The sequence below is a fragment of the Somniosus microcephalus genome, unplaced genomic scaffold, assembly GCF_052327205.1.
Source record: "Somniosus microcephalus isolate GS21.2 unplaced genomic scaffold, FLI_Smic_1.0 unresolved_chr7, whole genome shotgun sequence".
Lineage (NCBI taxonomy): Eukaryota > Metazoa > Chordata > Chondrichthyes > Squaliformes > Somniosidae > Somniosus > Somniosus microcephalus.
Window position 1 is genome coordinate 9,202,630 of NW_028225185.1, and position 20,725 is coordinate 9,223,354.

At 44.9% G+C, this 20,725-nt stretch overlaps 1 protein-coding gene and 1 pseudogene across 1 annotated transcript; one reads left to right on the forward strand and one right to left on the reverse strand.

Annotated features, from left to right (window-relative positions):
- Window positions 1–1,091: 1,091 nt before the first annotated feature.
- On the forward strand, window positions 1,092–11,678 carry LOC147086470 (immunoglobulin alpha-2 heavy chain-like; annotated as a pseudogene).
- A 3,705-nt stretch (window positions 11,679–15,383) lies between these two features.
- LOC147086471 (immunoglobulin alpha-2 heavy chain-like) lies at window positions 15,384–20,433 on the reverse strand. The gene is made up of 6 exons (XM_085978258.1): window positions 20,349–20,433; window positions 19,368–19,706; window positions 18,973–19,275; window positions 16,376–16,492; window positions 16,174–16,232; window positions 15,384–15,428 (listed from the first exon to the last, which is right to left on the reverse strand). The coding sequence occupies exons 1-6, from the start codon at window positions 20,389–20,391 to the stop codon at window positions 15,384–15,386; spliced, it is 906 nt and encodes a 301-aa protein (XP_085834384.1). The 5' UTR covers window positions 20,392–20,433.
- Window positions 20,434–20,725: the final 292 nt, after the last annotated feature.

Here is a 20,725-nt window from a genome sequence, read left to right on the forward strand (position 1 = left end):
CAGACATCCTCACACATACATACACACGTATATATACACACACACACACACAGACGCACAGACACACACACACACACACACGCAGAAATATAAACACACTCACCAAATATAAACACAGACATACGCACGCACATAAATGCCTGCTTAAGTCTTGCATACCGACTTAGCATGGAAGCCATTTAGCAACATAGTTTGAGTTATCTTCACAATTATCCAGGATTGTCGTCGCATTTCTGCATCGCTACAATAATTCCTGTGGCTAAAGTATTAAAATCAATCACCCCGCAGGGGGCCGGGGCGGGGGCCTCGACACCTGTAGAGGTAATAAAAATATTTCAACATCTGGGTATCTGAAATACAAACAAAAACTGTTGGAATTACGCTGCGGAGGAGTGTCTGTCGAAGGCATTATGCCCAAATCATTAACTGATCATTTCTATCAGTAGATGCCAGTGCGGTTGATGGATTCGCTTTGTTTCCATTCAGAGCGATAATGGGGATTGGATGGAAATTAAGATGACGGAGACTGCGGTCGGCTCTCTGTTCATGGGGCGAAAGATTCCTTTGAGTGTTTGAGGCGAATAGCTTCGATGCAATTAAGGGGAAGCTAGATAAACACATGAGGGAGAAAGGAATATAAGAATATATTGATGGGGTGAGATAAAAAGGGGCGGGAGGAGACTGGTGCGGAGCATAAACACCGGCATGGACTGGTGGGGCCGAATGGCCTGTGTCTGTGCTCCACATTCTGTGTAATTCTATGGAAGGCGCCGAAGGAACCTAAGTCAAGGGTCGCCATCTTCAGAAGGATGAAGCGGTATGGAAACTGGCAGATAAGAGAAAGTTACTTCAGTTTTAATTTTAGAATGAATTACTGGTAGAACTGGTTTTGAACTGAGAAGACCATTTTAGTACCTTACTGAATTTCTGAACAGTGATGCGGAAATGCCTGACCTCAGCTGAAAAAGAAGCGAGCCTGGCCTTGAAGCAGAGAGTGGACAGCTCGTTGGCAGCGAAGAGGCGCTTTGGCTGTGACCGCGCCTGTTGCTCTGAATACCACAGACCACGCTGCTCGGGCCGCTTGCGAAAATATGTGCAAAGTGCAGCGAGTTGGGGAAACGGCTGGCCGAGATTCTGACTTGAGCTGGAAAATAATGGCCGAGCTAAATGCTCTCTGTGGATTTCCTGTTTCTGCAGGTGAGCCGCTCACACACAGAAAGGTCAAACAGTGAGGCACCATGTTCAACCGCACGCAGAAGACAGTTGTCACGGAGGGTAGATTCAACTGAACAGAGAGCAGACTCGAGTATATTGACCTCATTTACAGCCTCTCCTTCCATGTGACACTGGGTCCTGTTTATCTGCATTGCCCGGTGTTTGCACAGGAGTAATTGATACTATTCTGACATCAATATCATTCATTAAATATCCACTCCCTCCACCACCGGCGCACCGTGGCTGCAGTGTGTACTATCTCCATACAGGCTGCACTGCAGCAACTCGCCAATGCTTCTCCGACAGCACCTCCCAAACCGCGACCTCCACCCCCTAGCAGGACAAGGAGAGCAGGCGCTTGGGAACACCACCACCTCCAAGTTCCGCCCTCCAATTCACACACACCAACCTGACATGGGCAAATATCGACCGTTCCTTCATCGTCGCTCGGTCAAAATCCTGGAACTCCCTCCCTAACAGCACTGTAGGAGTACGTTCACCACACGGACTGCAGCGGTTCAAGTAGGAAGTCCACCACCACTTGCTCAAGGACAATTAAAGGTTGGCAATAAATGCCATCCTTGCCAGCGATGCCCACATCCCACGAATGAATAAAAATAAACGACCAGCTTCTTACTTTGATCAAAAGATAAAGAAAAGTGTCTTTACATCAAATTCTCAGAAACCCACCGTCCCTAGGTTTCAATGCTCTAAGGATTTGGCCAGTGCAGATTCTCGGAGATTTGCTCTGTCGGCCACCTGCTGAATTTCCTCTGATAAGTATTTCCGGTGAAATCGCAAGCCAGCACTTTCTGGAATACCTTTACTGTGCAATAGCAATAGCGACCATAAGTCGTCCTTATTCACGATGCTGCTAACAGATTGCAGCCAGGGTTCAATGTCCCTCATTTATTCGGTGATTGGAAACGCTTCCGTGTCGTGACTGCTTTTGGATTACATTCTGAACCTCTGGCTTTCACCTCCCAATCCCGTGACCACCACCACCTCGAAGGACAGGGGCAGCAGGTGAATGGGAACAGCACCACCTCCAAGTTCCCCTCCAAGTCACACATATAGATTCATAGAATCATAGAATGGTTGCAGCACAGAAGGAGGACATTCGGCCCGTCGAGCCCGTGCCGGCTCTCTGCCAGAGCACTTCCGCTAGTCCCACTCCCCGCCCTTTCCCCGTAGCCCTGTATTAATTTCCCTTCAGATACTTATCCAATTCCGTTTTGAAAGCCATAATTGGGTCTCCTTCCACCACCTTTTCAGGCAGTGCATTTCAGATCCTAAATAATTGTTGCATAAAAACGTTTTTCCTCATGTCCGCTTTGGTTCTTCTGCCAATCTCCATAAATCTGTGTCCTCTGATTCTCGACCCTCCTGCCAATGGGAACAGTCTCTCTCTATCTACTCTGTCCAGACCCCTCATGATTTTGAACCATCCAGACTTGGAAATACATCGGCCTTTCCTTCACCGTCGCTGGGTCAAAATCCTGGAACTCCCTCCCTAACAGCACTGTGAGAGCACCTTCACCACACGGACTGCAGCGGTTGGAGAAGGCGGCTCACCACCACCTTCTCAAGAGCAACCAGGAGTAGCCAATAAATGCCGGCCTTGCCAGTGATGCCCACATCCCGTGAATGAAGTAAATACAATTCTAAACTTTAACAGCCAAAATTAAAATTCAGAACAATGACAAATGCACACATCCATACCATGACCTTTCTGTCACCCTCTCCGAACTATAATCGAAAGCTCTTTATGGCCACTCTGCAATTTGCATTAGACTGATCGCTCTGACGCACAGACGCTGCCCACATGTAAAATGCATGAGACGTGCGATGCAACAGGATACTTCACCCAAAGGCTTAGCTCGTAATAGTTTCCACCGCATCTGAAGGGGGTGTAACCAACTGTGTGTGCGCTCGGGTCACTCGGCGCCCACTCCCACTGCAGAATGTTGTGAGCGAGCACGGGAATAACTGAGTGCGGTTCCGGCCTCCAGATGTTCAAGGAAGCTTTTTCCCTGATCCTCATTGTCGACGTGTTCTGGCCTTACGGTGAGTGAGCCACGGTCGCGATCTCCAATTGGAATCAGGCAAAAACTGGAAACAATGGACTGTGCTTACTAAGTTGAAAATGTGACCCAGCTAATAGCATTCGGGCTGATATTTTCTCCCCCTCCCTATCTCTGTAACCTGCTCCAGCCCTGCAACACTCCGAGATCTCTGCGCTCCTCCAATTCTGGCCTCTTAAACTTCCCCAATTTTAATCGCGCCAGCACTGGCGGGCCGAAACTTCAGCTGCCTGAGCCCCGAGCTCTGGAATTCCCTCCCTAAACCTCTCTGCCTCTCTCTCCTCCTTTAAGACTCTCCTTAAAACCTACCTCTTTGACCCAGCTTTTGGTCACCTGCCCTAATATCTGTGACTCTAATTCTGTGACTCGGTGTTAAATTTCTGTAAAGCGCCTTGGGCCGTTTAATGACGTTAAAGGCGCTGTATGAAAGAAAGTTGTTGTTGATAATGTTGGTTTACTTTCTAGTCCCTCTGTAAGGTGAAGTAAAGGGGAACTAGAGAATGGATATAACCAGCAATAACTGAAGGCAATAATTATGCTGTTCTTAAATTACAGGCGAAGTGTTTCAACGCGGCTTCTTTCTATCGCTCAATAATCAGTTCTAATGTAACAATAATCCCTCTAGTTGCAGAGTCTCAGCACTTTCTGTCTCGGAGCCCCTTCACAGTGACAGCCGGAGTCGGGCAGTCAGTTCAATTGGAATGTCACCAGAATTATGAAGTGGAATTTGTCAATAGCTATTTCTGGTACAAGCAGTGTGTGGGCGAAGCCCCGAGACTAATCGATATCCCATTCTGTAATCGGACCGATTGCAAGTTTACTTCTAAAAGAGGACACACCAAATATATCCTGATCCTGGAAATCCGCGATGTGCAGGTGGCTGACACTGGCTCCTATTACTGTGCTGATCGGGATGGCTATGCACCACTTCAGAATGGATCGACACTGCTGGTTGGAGGTAAGAGCGAAACCAAATTGAATTCAGATCATGCACAGCAATTCGGTGTAAACTAAGAGTTAACTGTGTCCCAATCCCTGTCCAGACAGTTCTACACCCAAGACGGCTGTGCTGGTGTTTGCTCCACCGGGGCAGCCGCATTTAAGGGACACCGTCCCCTTGGTGTGTTTGGTCACTGGCGTCTCCTCGAACCAGATTGCTATTTACTGGAACGTTACCGGCCAGGTGACCGAGGGACGGAGCGATTCCGGTACACTGGACCCGGACGGGACCTACAGCATCAGAAGCCATGTGATGGGCTCGGGGGAAGCCTGGAGAAGCGGCGGGGTCTGCACCTGTATTGTTGAGCTGGGTTTCAAGGACAACTCTTGGGCCAAGAGCGTGTCGCTCCCCAAAACAGTGGCAGGTGAGTCGGTGATCTGTATAGCGAAGGTCAGTATTCAGCTTTAGCGTCAGTTGGAGTAGTTCACTCGCTCCTAAGCGCCTGAAGTCTGTAAATAAAACAACACCACGGGATAAGCATGAGTATCTATATATTAGGAGAAATAGCGTGGTCAGTCTGTTATAAAATACATTGAAATAAGCTGCGGTTGCCCTTCCTCACAGGTCTTGTAAAAACTTTCTCCGCTCTTGGCTGACTTTATATTTCTGCGTGTCATCTTAGAAAGATACAGCGCAGAAGAGGGCCATTCGGCCCATCGTGCCTGTGTTGGCTCATTGAAAGAGCTACCCAATTAATCCCAATCCCCCCTGCTCTTTCCCCACAGCCCTTGCAGGATTCTCGCCTTCAAGTATTTATGCGATTCCCTTTTGAAAGTTATTAGTGAATCAACTTCTCAGGCAGCGCATCAACAACAACAACAAGAATTTGTATTTATATGGCGCCTTTAATGTAGTAAAACCTCCCAAGGCGCTACACAAGGGTATTTTAATACAACAAATTTGACACCGATCCCCATAAGTATAAATTAGGGCAGGTGACCAAATGCTTGGTCAAAGAGGTAGGTTTTAAGGGGCGTCTTAAAGGAGGAAAGAGAGGTAGAGAGGCGGAGAGGTTTAGGCAGGAAATTCTAGAGCTTAGGGCCTAGGCAACAGAAGGCACGACCACCAAAGGTTGAGCGATTTTGAACAGGGATGCTCAAGATGGCAGAATTAGAGGAGTGCAGATACCTCGGGTGGTTGTGGGGCTGAAGGAGTTTACAGAGATAGGAATGGGCGAAGTCATGGAGGGATTTGATAACAAGGATGAGAATTTTGAAATCGAAGTGCTTCTTAACCCGGAGCCAATGTCGGTCAGCGAGCAATGGGGAGATGGGCGGATGGGACTTGGTGCGGTTTAGGACACGGGCAGCCAAGTTTTAGATGACCTCAAGTTTATGTAGGGTGGAATCTGGGAGGCCAGCCAGGCGTGCATTGGAATAGTCAAGTCTGGAGGTAACAAAGTCATGGATGAGGGTTTCAGCAGCGGATGAGCTGAGGCAAGGGCGGAGACGGGCGATGGAATGGATTGGAGTGAGCGTGCTTTCTGACCTGAAACTAGTCAAGAGATGCCGTGAAATAGTTGGCTGAACACATCTGCTGGGATCAGACTCTCGCTCATTTCCACCTGTTTATTTTCTCGTTTCCTGTTTTGAAGAACTAACCCTCCTTATCAATCACCACTTTCCCCGTGGAATATATTTTCATGTAATCGGGTTATGAAGCCTCAGTTAAATTGGGTAATCATTCCAGTTTATCACTCATAAAACATGGGGGTTATATGTGCACAAATCTTTGAAGGTGGCAGAACAAGTCGAGAAAACTATTAAAAAACATATGGACTCTTTGGCTTTATCAATAGAGGAATAGAGTACAGAAGCAAGAAAGCTATGCTAAACCTTTATAAAGCAATGTTTGGGCGCCAGCTGGAGTATTGTGTCCAGTTCTGTGCACCACACTTTAGGAAGGATGTCAAGGCCTTGGAGAGGGATGCAGAGGAGATTTACCAGAATGGTATCAGGAAAGAGTGACTTCAGTTATGTGGAGAGACTGGAGAAGCTGGGATTGTACTCCTTAGAGCAGAGAAGATTAAGGGGAGATTTAATAGAGGTGGTCAATCATGAATCATGAAGGGTTCTGATAGAATAAATAAGGAGAAACTGTTTCCAGTGGCAGAAGAGTCGGTAACCAGAGGACACATATTGAAGGTGATTAGCAAAAGAACCAGAGGCGACATCAGGAGAAATTTTTTTATGCAGCGAGTTATTGTGATCTGGAACGCGCTGCCTGAAAGAGCGGTGGAAGCAGATTCAATAGTAACTTTCAAAAGGGAACTGGATAAACACTTGAAGGGATAACATTAACAGGGCTATGGGGATAGAGAAGGGGATGGGACTAATTGGGTAGCTCCACCAACGAGCCGGCACAGCCACGATGGGTTGAATGGCCTCCATCTGTGCTGTAATCATTCTATGATTCAGTTTTCATATAGTATGTTTTGATTGTGCATTATTAAAATTATGGGGCAATACTGAGAGTGCCGTCTGTCAATTTGTCTCAACTTTCACTTGTCCAACATTAGTCGCATTGGATGTTTTTTCCTTTCACACCCCGAGTCTGATGCTCCTTCATTGTAACTGCGTCAAGTTTCTCATAAGAGAATCCCAGAAAGTAATGATTTGATCCAGCTGCATTTTCTAAGTGTTTCTCTCTGTAGAGTGCTGCATTCCGTCCCTTCCCATTGCCATAACTGTCACGGTGATCCTGGTTCTGGTATTGATCCTCATTTTGATTTAGAATCATAAAAGCGGCAGATCAGGTGAGAATTTATTTTTATGAGGAAGATTTTAATAAATGTTTGTTTAATGTGATTCTCTTCTCGAAGCGTTAAATGCTAATTGCAGTTAATTATTTCAGAAGAACGAGTCAAGAGACCCCACAAGGAAAGGTGAGTAACTGAACCATTTACAAAGTTCCTCAGTAACAGTCTCACTGTATTTAACACTGTGTCAAAACCAGTTCAGCCCGACTACAATTTGAACATTTCCCACGTTCTTTTAAGATTGATTCAAAGTCCATTCCGCAATTCTGTTCACAATATTTATGGCATGTTACCAAGGATTTACATGAAGTAATGCTTGTTTAAAATTTTTGTTTGCATACAGTTTTAGTTTGAGAGAGGGAACGACAAGAGCGGGAAGAAATGAGCGACACTTGAGTGAGTTGGATTGAATTGTTGGTGCAGATAGAACATCAATTGTGGGATATTTCAAAGATCAATAAGTTCATTTCCCACCATCAAAATGTCCTGCCATCGTTCTCCTGTCTGCCGAATCTCCAGAAAGGCAAATTATTGGTTATTAATGCTGACAATTATGTATCAGATGGACAATAGACGCCAGAGACCGGGGGTGGATCATCCATGTCCATCCATTGGCGTATTGGGGAACCATTAGCATAGTGCGGGATATTTGGCATAATGGGGTACCATTGGGGTATTGGTGGACAATTAGCATATTGGGGGATTATTGGCTTATTGGGGTACCATTGTCATATTACTGGACCATTGGCTGACCATTGGCTTATTGGGGTACCATTGGCATATTGCTGGAGCATTGGCATATTAGGGGCCCATTGGCACATGGTCCCTCTATAATATTAGATATAGATTAGCCAGAATTGATAATATTTAAATTCATATTCTTAACTGTTAATACACAGGTGACACCCATCAAATGGAGGCGAAGTGAACACATCAGGGTGCAATACATGTACGTAAGTTCAGTGAACCTGTTGCAATAATATACAGGAACTTGATGATTTCTAGGATAGGTGCAGTGCGCCGCATGTGGGATATTTCACACGGTTGGCATTGAGCAGGTCATCGTCCAGATGATTTTAATTTGCAGCGAATCGCACTTGTTGCTCCAACTGGAAACAAAACAAATCCTGCAGCCCTCTTCCCATCTAACAATAGAAGGGATAGGTTAATGTTCTGGGTAGAATGCCGTCACACAAAAATCTAGGCTGTTGCTCCCAGTGCGGTACTGAGGGAGTGCTACACTGTCGTTGGTGCAGTACTGAGGGGGAGCCGCACTGTCTGAGGGGCAGTAATGAGGGAGCGCTGCACTGTTGGAGGGGCAGCACTGAGGGAGGGCTACACTGTCGGAGGGCCAGTACTGAGGGAGCGCCGCACTGTCAGAGGGGCAGTAATGAGGGAGCGCCACACTGTCAGAGTGGAGTAATGAGGGAGTGCTGCACTGTCGTTGGGGCAGTACTAAGTGAGTGCTGCACCATCGCAGGTGCCTTTTTGAGATGACATGTTAAATTGAGGCCCTGTCTGCCCTCTCAGGTGGATGTAAAATAACTCACATCACTGTCTCGAAGAAGAGCATAGGAGAGTTCTCCCTGGTTTCCTGGGCCAATAGTCATCCCACAACCAACATTATTAAAAAACATTGCTGTTTGTGGGAGCTTGCTGTGCGCAGACTGGCTGCCACGTTTGATACATTACAAGAGTAAATACAATTCAAAAGTATTTCATTGGCTGTAAAGTGCTTTGGGACGTGCTGAGGCCATGAAAGACGCTGTGGAAATGCAAGTCTTTCTTTCTTATAGGACGTGTGATGACATGTGATTCAGTCTGGGTATGACTGATTGTGCGTGTGTCACTGAGTGTGAGTATGAGTGTATTTGAGTGTGTGTATGTGTGTGTAATTGAGTGTGTGTGTGGTTCTGTCTGGGTGTGGTTGATTGTGTGTGTGTGTGTGTGAGAGAGTTATTGAGTGGGTCTGTATAAGAGTAAGGAAGTCTTGCTACAATTCTACAGGCCCTTTGTGAAACCACACCTGGAATACTGTGCACAGTTTTTGTCTCCTTATCTAAGGAAGGATGTACTTGCCTTGGAGGCGGTGCAACAAAGGTTCACTAGATTGATTCCTGGGATGAGAGGGCTGCCCTAGATGAGAAATTGTTTAGATTGGGCCTATACTCTCTGGAGTTTAGAAGAATGAGAGGTGATCTCATTGAAACATACAAAATTCTGAAGTGGATTAATTGGCAGTGTAGATGCTGGTTGTTTTCCCTGGCTGGAATGTATAGAACTAAGGGCCACAGTCTCAGGATAAGGGGTAGGTCATTTAAGACGAAGTTTAGGAGGAATTTCTTCGCTCAGAGGGTTGTGAATCTTTGGAATTCTCTGCCCCAGAGGGCTGTGGATGCTCAGTCTTTGAGTATATTCAAGGCTGAGATAGATAGATTTTTGGACTCTAAGGGAATCAATGGATATGGGGATCGGGCGGGAAAGTGGAGTTGAGGTCGATGATCAGCAATGATCTTATTGATTGGTGGAGCAGGCTCGAGGGGCCGAATGGCCTGCTTCTGTGCTGCATCATTCTCTGATTACATGAAACACGGCTGCATGACCAGATAGTTTGACCTGCCTTTAAATATCTTGAAATGTCAATGTTTAATATATTTTCCTCTCTCAGGGCGGCCCTCGAGACCAGATACTTTACGCCTCTCTGGAATTTGCTGCCTCGGAAAAGTCATCAAAAAAGAAGACGGGTCGCGGATGAGAACCCGGCGGGTTTCGATGGATGGATGCGGGAGGAGACCGGACTTACAAAAGAACCCACAGCCTGCGGGGGGAAAAAAGGAGCCATGGTGACTCCCGTCAAACATCTAAACTATCTGCCTGCACTCGCCAGAGCTTGCAAAGACTCTTTCTGTTCAATGTAAACGAACGTGCTTTGAGTATTGTAAAGATATTCCACTGCATTAGTGTAATTCAAGTGTGAGACAAACATTAAGAGCAGGGAGTTCTCGGTTTGGTGTTTCTCTGAACCTTTCCTGCTCATCCTGCAGCTCCAGTTATTAACAATAATTTTATTTGTAAATGCTTGTGTATAAATACAATAAATTATTCTTCGAATGTAACAATGCACGAGAGGTTCCTATCGATCAATACTTCACTTATAATTAAATGTGATCAGGATAAAACTTCAATGACTATTGAGCTGGAAATATCGGTTTATTGCAATAGGTTTGGAGTACAAAAGGAGGGCAATCCTGTTACAACTGTACAGAATATTAGTGAGACCACACCTGGAGTACTGCGTACAGTTTTGGTCTCCTTATTTAAGCAAGGATATACTTGCATTGGAGGCAGTTCAGAGACGATTCACTAGGTTAATTGTAGAGCTGAGGGGTTTGCCTTATGAGGAAAGGTTGAGCAGGTTGGGCCTATACTCTTAGGAATTTAGAAGAATGAGAGGTGATCTTATTGAAACATATCAGATACTGAGGAGACTCGACCAGGTAGATGCAGACAGGATGTTTCCCCTCATGGGGAAACTAGAACTCGGGGGCATAGTTTCAGAATAAAGGGTCGCCCTTTTAGAATTGAGATGAGGAGGAATTTCTTCTCTCAGAGGGTCGTGAATCGAAGGAATTCTCTGCCCCAGAGAGCCGTGGAGGCTGGGTCATTCAATACATTTAAGGTGGAGATAGACCGATTTTTGCAAGATAAGGGAGTGAAGGGTTATGGGGAGCGGGCAGGGAAGTGGTTTTCAGCCCAAGATCAGCCATGATCTTATTGAATGGTGGAGCAGGCTCGAGGGGCCAAGTGGCCTATTCCTGCTCCTATTTCTTAAGTTCCTATGTTCCTATGTCATGAATTGAGATACTGTTAGTGGCGATATCCTCTGTCTGAGAAGCGAGATGCTTAATCATTTTCAGACTAAGACCACAACCGGAGAGAATCGCGGGAAGAAATGCGCGGAATTGTGCCTCGTTCCATTTTACATTTGGGCTAGTGTGTTTTGCTATATGTAATAATATCAAAACTACATGTCAGAGATAGTTAGTGAGTGTAGCCTGGCTTGGGAGGAATGGGTGACTGTTGGACCTGTGGTTTCCTAAAACTCTCCACCACAGGGGGTTTGCTCACGTCAGGTCTGGATCTGTTGTAGATTCGTGGATAGGGATGGATTGCCATGACAACCCCATTATCAATGTATCATGCGACTACCAGGATGGTAGAAGGTGAACTCGGTGAACCTTGGCCTTTTCTCGTCCAGCAATTCCTATGTTCAAGATCCCAGGTTTGCACTGTATTGGGAGAGAATATTAAGCCAGAGACTGGTTGCACCATAGGTGGTTATATTGCTTTATCCATCAGAGTCCGATCAGTCTAAGTATTCCCCTTCTGATTAGTTTGGAATCAGCATGTACAACCGAATGAGATTCAGGAGCAATAAAAACTGTTCCTTTCAAAGACATTTTGAAATCCACCTGTCAGAAACTGTCCAATAAATCGCATGAGGTTTTAAACAAATTCATAACAACTGCGTTCTTGTTAATGTTAATTTATATTGTAGGGTTCCATAAAGCAGATCGAAGTTCACCAAGATGATACCGCGGCAAAAAGGGTGAAATTCTAAGGACAGATTCCATAGACTAGCCTTCTATTCTCCAGACTTTAGAAGATTAAGGAGTGACCTATTTAGGTGTTTAAGGTGATTAAAGGATTCGATGGGGTAGATAGAGAGCGACCATTTCCTCTGGTGGGGAGAGTCCAGAATAAGGGGGCAAAGCCTTAAAATTAGAGCCAGGCCGTTCAGGGGTGATGTCAGGAAGCACTTCTTCACACAAAGGATAGTGGAAATCTTGAACCTTCTCATCCAAAAAGCTGTTGAGGCTGGGGGTTACTTGAAATTTTCAGCACTGGGATTAATAGATTTTTGCAGGGCAAGGGTATTAAGGGTTACGGAACAAAGGTGGCTAGATGGAGTTAACATACAGGTCAACTATGATGTAATTGCATGGCAGAACAGGCTCCAGAGGCTGAATGGTCTCCTCCTGTTCTTCTGTTCCTGTCGCTAGTAGGATAATTAGTTCAGGCTACTAAAAGGCAAAGTGAAGACTGATGTCTGGAGGTTCATCTCTCAACGAGTGATCAGCACATGGAATTGTCCTCTGGGTAGGGTGGTGTGAATGAATACCCCTGGAGTTATTTCGGAAACAGTTTGGTTGCCCTGATAGGCGAGAAGGTCAGAATCTTTCTGGATTCCTGAGCTACGTTTGGCAGAAGGGCCTTTTCACCTGTAGTGGCCTTGTGACAAGTGTCTCCAAATACTCTGCAATATCTGTGCAGAATATTTTGACAGCAAAATATTGTTAATTTCGGCATGTTTCTATCTCCTCAGTACATGAATTACAAGAGCTTCTCGATGAGATCAGAGCCTAATAACCAGCTCAATTCTCCATTAATCACCACATCAACGGCCTCATACCCAGCTTTTAAATGTATATGAAATCGAAGGTGTGCCCGAAATATATCACAGCATTTCGGCGAATGAGCCTTTGAATTTTACTCTCATATTTGACCGATTTACTATTGTGAAGAGCGAATTGTATTACCGCTGCGAATTATTAACATCGCCAGCAAACCGCTTTCAGCTACAGCCGAAGGGTTCTGCTTTACAAAGTTACAAAGTGTTCACAGCACAGAAACTGGCCATTCAGCCTCACTGGTCCGTGCCGGTGTTTATGCTCCACACGAGCCTCCTCCCGCCCCTTTTCATCTCACCCCATCAGCATATCCTTCTATTCCTTTCTCCCTCATGTGTTTATCCAGCATCCTCTTGAATGCATCTATGCTATTCACGTCAACCAGTCCCTGTGGTAGCGAGTTCCACATTCTCACCACTCTCTGGGTAAAGGAGTTTCTGCTGAATTCCTTATTGGATTTATTAGTGACTCTCTTATATTGACGGCCCCTAGTTCTGGTCACTTCACAAGTCAAAACAACTTCTCTTCCTATCAAACCCTTTCATAATCTTAAAGGCTTCTATCAGATCACCCCTCAGCCTTCTCTTCTCTAGAGAAAAGTGCCCCAGCCTGTTCAATTTTTCCTGGTGTGTAAAACCTCTCAGTTCTGTATCATCCTTGTACATCTTTTTTTGCACCTTCTCCAGTGCCTCTATATCCTTTTTATAATATGGAGACCAGAATTGTACACAGTGCTACATGTATGGTCTAACCAAGGTCTATGGAGACCTGAACTGTGCACAGTGCTCCAAGTGTGGTCCAACCAAGGCCTATGGCGACCAGAACTGTACACAGTTCTCCAAACGTGGTCTAGCCAAGGTATATGGAGACCAGAACTGTGCACAGTGCTCCAAGTGTGGTCTAACCAAGGTCTATGGAGACCAGATCTGCGCAGAGTGCTCCAAGTGTGGTCTAACCAAGGTCTATGGAGGCCAGAACTGTACACAGTTCTCCAAGCGTGGTCTAACCAAGGTATATGGAGACCAGAATTGTGCACAATGTTCCAAGTGTGGTCTACCCAAGGTACATGGAGACCAGAAGTGTGCACATTGCTCCAAGTGTGGTCTAACCAAGGCATATGGAGACCAGAACTGAGCACAGTGCTCCAAGTGTGGACTAACCAAGGTATATGGAGACCAGAACTGTACACAGTGCTCCACGTGTGGTCTACCCAAGCTTCGATACAAGTTTAACACAACTTCTCTGCTTTTCAATTCTATCCCTCTAGAATTTAACACCAGTGCTGGGTTTGCTGGTTTTAATGGCCTTGTTAACCTGTGTCACTACTTCTAGTGATTTGTGTAGCTGCACCCCAGCTACTCTACCACATTTGAAAATGTATTTTCAAAGAATTAACAGACACTAATAGTGGGTAAAAGCAACCATACATTAAAAAAGAGCAGATGGCTTTCAAATAATGTATATTCGATAGTAAATGTGACAGAGTTCACTCCCAGGAAAGAGCCAGTGAACATTGAGGGTCCACTTACAAAACAACATAAGAAATACGAGCAGGAGTCGGCCATTCGGCCCCTCGAGCCTGCTCCGCCATTGAATAAGATCATGGCTGCTCTTCTACCTCATCTCCACTTTCCTGTACTCTTCCCATATCCATTGAGTCCCCTAGAGTCCAAAAATCTATTGATCTCTGCCTTGAATATACTCAGCGACTGAACCTCCACAGCCCTCTGGGGTAGAGAATTCCAAAGATTCACTACCTCTGAGTGAAGAAAGTTCTCCTCAACACATTCCTAAATGACCGAGCCATTATTCTGAGACTCTGACCCCTTGTTCTGGACTCCCTAGCCAGGGGAAACATGCTCCCTGCATCTACCCTGTCAAGCCCTGTAAGAATTTTGTATGTTTCAATGAGATCACCTCTCATTCTTCTAAACTCCAGCTTTAATATCAATGCAGCCTAAATCCAAAGGCAGTGCCTGAGCTGCCCAGTCGGTTTGACACCCTCTTTTGAACCGCATAAATTTGCTCTATAAATGTGCATTGTAAATCGGCGTTAGAGATACACTGATCGCATCTGGACTGAATGAACTTGGGGCTGCAATCACAATCACAATGCTGAAGTTTGAAAACCTATTTTATTGCGTTTGGGTCTCGGACACTGATGCACTGTAAAGATTAATTGAATAATATCGTGCTCACTTACAAAGACGCAAACTCTATCTAAAAACACCAATACAGGACAGGAAAAAAATGTCGATATTGAACCGAAACTGCAGGCGATGTGCCATCTTAAGAGTAGCAGACGATGTGTAAGAGCGAATTTAAATATGTTTAGAATTTGCGCTTTGGGTCGAAATTTCCCATTTGCAAAATGCGCTTGAAATTGCGTCGGTTCTGTTTGGCGTTAAGACTCTCCAGTAGGCGATACGCCGGTTCTGCATTGGTCAGTCTCTCTTCCGAGTGAGGGTTAATTATTGATAAATGTGCATCATGTCGGTCACAGAACGTGAGATCGCCGCAGTGAGACTCTGAAGGTAGCAATTGAACACTTTAGCTGCACGCCACTGCTTCCAATAGTCGGATTTCTGCGGTGCTTTGGGACTTGAACCCGGCGTATCGAAGTCTCTCGGAAGGGTTCACACCTCAGGGCTCTACTATACTGGTTGGTCTTCTGAATGAGATTGACAATTTCCTGTCAATGGATCCCATAAGCACGCGCAAGCAGCACACAATTGAGGAAAAGCTGGCTTGAATTGTTACTGAGCATCGTGTCTTACTGATCGCACAATGAGAGCAAAGCAGAGGGAACTTTCCACAACGCTTCATATCCGGCAGGCGCTCGCTTTCCTTTCCCGTCAAAGGGTCGTTACCGCGTTAAACGCCAGGTGGGCGTAAAGAGTCTATGAGAGCAAACAGAAACCATTATCATGGCCCACATCATCATCATATGAACATGGTGACAGGAGGAGGCCGTTCAGCCCCTCGAGCACGTTCCTACATTCAGTCAGATCATGGCTGATCTGTATCTTAACTCCATCTACCCACCTTGGATGCCTAACCCTTAATGCACTTACCCAACAAGAATCTATCAAAAATCTCTCCGTTTTGGAATTTCCAATTGACGCCCCCCGCCCCCCCAGCCTCGACAGCTTTTTGGGGGAGAGAGTTCCAGATTTCCACCATCCTTTGTGTGAAGAAGTGCTTTCTGACATCACCCCTGAACGGCCTGGCTCTAATTTTAAGGTGACGCCCCCCTTGTTCTGGACTCCCCCCACCAGAGGAAATACTTTCTCTCTATCTATGCCACCAAATCCGTTAATAATTTTAAACACCACAATTAGGTCATCCCTTAATATTCTACACACGAGGGAATACAAGCCCGAGTCTGTGTAACCTGTCCTCATAATTTAACCGCTTTATCCCCGGGCATCACTCTGGTGAATCATCATTCTGCGTTTTAAAATATCCAGATCTATATTTTTTAATCTACGTTCGCAGTTTTACATTAAAGGTAAACAGTGTTACTCTGTAGTGCTCAATATGCAAAGTTTTATAGATTCATTAACTATGAATCATAAACATTGGGTTAAAATCAGTGCAAGTTATCGACATGTGTTTAGCAAAAACAATTCTTTTCATATCTACCTCCTTGTCTTGTGCACGTGGTCTCCAATCCGTCAATTTCTGATCGCTGTCCGTGTTGCCTGATATAAAGAGAAACTTAATCTCAGCCGAAATGAACACATTTCACACTGAACCGGCCCACTAGCATGTGATGAGCCAATGGCACAATAAATGGATTGATTGGGAGCGCCGTAGAGTTGGAGCGCCTCCCGACAACCGCTACCTGACCGCCGGTTCCTGCAGCTCCTTCCCGCGGTGACAATAACCATCAGCAGAAGGAGAAGCGCCGCCGCCGAACTCCCGTAAAGCAGCAATCTGCAGCTGGTTTGTAGCGGGGGCTCTGAAGAAAGAACAAAACAACCTTTTATTGAAAACATTCCCGTAACCCGAGCCTTCTGGTTCTTGCAGAAGGTTCAAGGAGGCCCACCACCACCTTCTCAGGACCACTAGGGATGGACAATCAATAACAGACTTACCAGCGTCACCCACATCACGAGAACAAATTTAAAATGTTGCTGAAAATCATTGGATAAGTGAAGGTAAAGATAGATAGATAGAGAGAGATAGAGATAGATAGATAGATAGATAGATAGATAAGTAGATAGATAGATAGATAGATAGATAGATAGATAGATAGATAGATAGATAGATAGATAGATAGATAGATAGATAGAGAAAGATAGATAGTTAGACAGATAGATAGAGAAAGATAGATAGTTAGACAGATAGATAGATAGTTAGACAGATAGATAGAGAGATAGATAGATACATAGATAGGGAAAGATAGATAGTTAGACAGATAGATAGATAGATAGACAGATAGATAGATAGTTAGACAGATAGATAGATAGATAGACAGATAGATAGAGAGATAGATAGATACATAGATAGGGAAAGATAGATAGTTAGACAGATAGATAGATAGATAGACAGATAGATAGATAGTTAGACAGATAGATAGATAGATAGACAGATAGATAGATAGTGAGACAGATAGATAGATAGATAGATAGATAGAGAGAATGAGATAGAGAGACAAATAGATAGGTAGACAAATAGATAGATAGATAGATAGATAGATAAATAGATAGATAGATAGATAGATAGAGAAAGATAGATAGTTAGACAGATAGATAGATAGTTAGACAGATGGATAGATAGATAGATAGACAGATAGATAGATAGATAGATAGATAGATAGATAGATAGATAGATAGATAGATAGATAGATAGATAGATAGATAGATAGATAGATAGATAGATAGATAGATAGAGAGAATGAGATAGAGAGACAAATAGATCGGTAGACAAATAGATACATAGATAGATAGATAGAGAGACAGACAGACAGACAGACAGACAAAGAAATAGACAGGCACACAGACAGACAGAACCATATAACCTTGAACCTATCGAAGAGTGGGGCACAGAAGGAGACTATGAGGCCCTCCATGTTTGTGCCGGCTCTTTGTTAGATGGATCCAAAACTAATCCCATTACCCGGCTCTCTCTCCATATTCCTGTGTCAATCCAAAACGAATCCCAAAGCCCACTCTGTCCCCTGGAATGCACCACTCCCAACACGTCGCCAATCCGACGAATACACATTTACCCTATCTCCTTATTTCTTTTCTGTCATCTAACTTTCCATCCATGCTGCCACATCACCTTCACACCAGACGTCTAATTTTTTTTCCCAAAAGCCCTCTTGTGCGACACCTTATCAAACGCCTTCTGGAAATCCATAGACCTTACATCTACTGCAATCCCTTTAACTATCCAATCGGTAACTTCTACAAAAGCTCTTTAAATTTGTTAAACACGACTCCACTTTCACAAATCGGTGCTGGTTCTCCTTAACTAGCCCAGCCATTTACAAATGATCACCACTTTCAGTTCAAATTACAGACTCTAAGCGTTTGTCCGCAACACATCTGGTCTACGGTAGCCCAAGTGACATCTTTCTCCTCTCTTAGATGAAACGTTCGATAGAAACCGTTGGGGTAGGACGAGTAAGGAGGTCACAGACTCCTTTGAAAATAAGTGTCTAAATGGAGTAGAGGAGCAGAGGGCTCTGGGGGTACAGATACACAAATCACTAAAAGTAGCGACGCAGGTTAATAAGGTCATAAAAAAGCAAACCAAGCACTGAGGCTGATTTCTAGAGGGATAGAATTGAAAACAGAGAAGTTATGTTCCATTTCTGTAGAACCTTGGTTGGACCACACCTGGAATACTGTGAACATTTCTGGGCTCCACATTGTAAAGAGGATATAGAGACACTGGAGAAGATACAAAAAGATTTACTAAGATGATATCAGAATTGAGACGTTATGCCTATCAGGAAATATTGAACAGGCTGGGCTCTTTTCTCTACAACAGTGAAGACTGAGAGGTGACCTGACGGAGGAGTTTAGATTATGAAAATGCTTACATAGGATTACATAGCATATACGGCACAGAAACAGGCTATTCAGCCCAACCAGTCCATGCCAGCGTTTATGCTCCACTCGAGCCTCCTCCAGTCTTTCCTCAGCTAAATCTATCAGTGTAACGCTCTATTCCCCTCTCCCTCATATGCTTGTCCAGCCTCCCCCTTTAAATGCACCTAGAGTATTCGCTTCAACCACTCCCTGTGGTAGCGAGTTCCACATTCTCACCACTCTTTGGGAAAAGAGGATTCTGCTGAATTCCCTATTGAATATCTTGGACAATATCGTATGTTGATGGCCTCCAATTGTGCTCTTCCCCACAAGTGGGAACATTATCTATTTACATCAGGATTGAAGATATTAGTAAAGGGTCACTGCCACGAGTTACCTCTCTGAGATGAGACACTTTCACTGATCAGATCCCCAGTGGAGTTGATTGGAACGGCGCAGGTACAGACAGCGCCGCTGCTCCAAGTTTCCGCCGAGAGGCTGATGTGGCTCCTGACAGTGTACGTCCCGTCCGGGTCTATTGTCCCGGCATCGCTCCGTCCCTCGGTAACCCGTCCGGAAACATTCCAGCGAATGGGAAGTGAATCGGGAGACGGGCTTTTCACCAAACACATCAATGGGACCCTTTCCAGAGAGGGAATTTCATCCGGCGGTGGAGCTAAGAGAAAGATTTCCGGAGACCCTGGGGAGTTTGAGAGGTTAAGATACTATTACTACTCGACGTAAATTCGGCGTTATTTATGATAAAATGAGTGAAACAAACGCAATTCTTACCTGCAATGAAGAATTTCGAGCCGTTTCCGAATATAAAGGGCATTCCGCTAGATTTCTTAGCTGCGCAGTAATAGACCCCCGAATCATTCCTCTGGACATCTTTCACAACCAGAGAGTAAATACTGGATTCGTCATTAACTTGTCCGGAAAATCTTCCTTTAGGAGGCATGTGCTTCCACACGGTGTAAACCAGCTCCAGAGGCTCTCGGTGCTGCCGCTTATACCAGTTTACAGCTCCTGGTGTCAACCAACCCGTGTGACAATCCACCTTAAAGATACTTCCAACGGAGAGAGTCTCAACCAGCGGATTCTGGGCAAAAACTGCCTGAGAGACAATAACTGAGAGAAGAACATATTCACAAGAGGGTCTGTTACACGGCAGAAATAAACACCGGTCCCTCTAAAGAAACGGGTACAGCAGTAAACTGTGAATAGGACCATCCGATCATTAATGATCATGGATTCTAATATCTAAATGTGTTAAATGCTGGGGGTTAAAATTAAACCTGTAACAGGAGAAAGAATGAAAGGAAGGAAGAAAGAAATAATGAAAGGAAGAAAGAAAGAAAGATATTTACAGCCAATGAAGTACTTTGTTTGAAGTGTAGTCACTGTTCTAATGTAGGAAACGCTGCAGCCAAATTGCGCACAGCAAGCTCCCACAAACTGCAATGTGATAAGACCAGGTAACCTGTGATGTTGATTGAGGGATATAATATTGGCCCCAGGACACCGGGGAGAACTCCCCAGCTCTCCTTCCAATAGTGGCCGTGGGATCTTTTACCTCCACCTGATAGGGCAGACGGGGCATCCGATAGATGGAAATATTGACATTTGTTCGAATTTCATTCGCCTGAGATAATCCAGTCCTTCAACACAACACTAATATTAGAGAATACAGCGCGCTATCTTCTACTTGTCTGACTAGCTCAATGATAAACACTGGAATTCCGCCATGTATTAGAAGCACATAAGACTGACCTGGAAAGAGATGGAACAGCGCGCAGGGTGTTAAGAACCTCATTGTCGGTGACCGAGTCCCTTGCTGTGAGCTGCACACTGAACACTGTGCTGGGATATCTTTGCGCTGGGCCCGGCTCGCAAGAGATGTGAAAGGCACACCTGCGGAAATTGCGTTTTAAAAATAGCAGGCTGGAAAATACAGCGTCATGTCGAGGCTCGCTGCGGGTTTCCTGTTGACACATTAAACGCCCACGCACAGGTCTGTCTGCAAAGGGCAATGCATTCCAATTCGTGTTCAACAGGCCTGAAAGGCGGCGTGCAGTGCAGGCTGACTAAACTGTGAATTGAAGGCAGGCAGTGTTGAATTGCACGCACCGCACTGGTTGTGTCTTTCG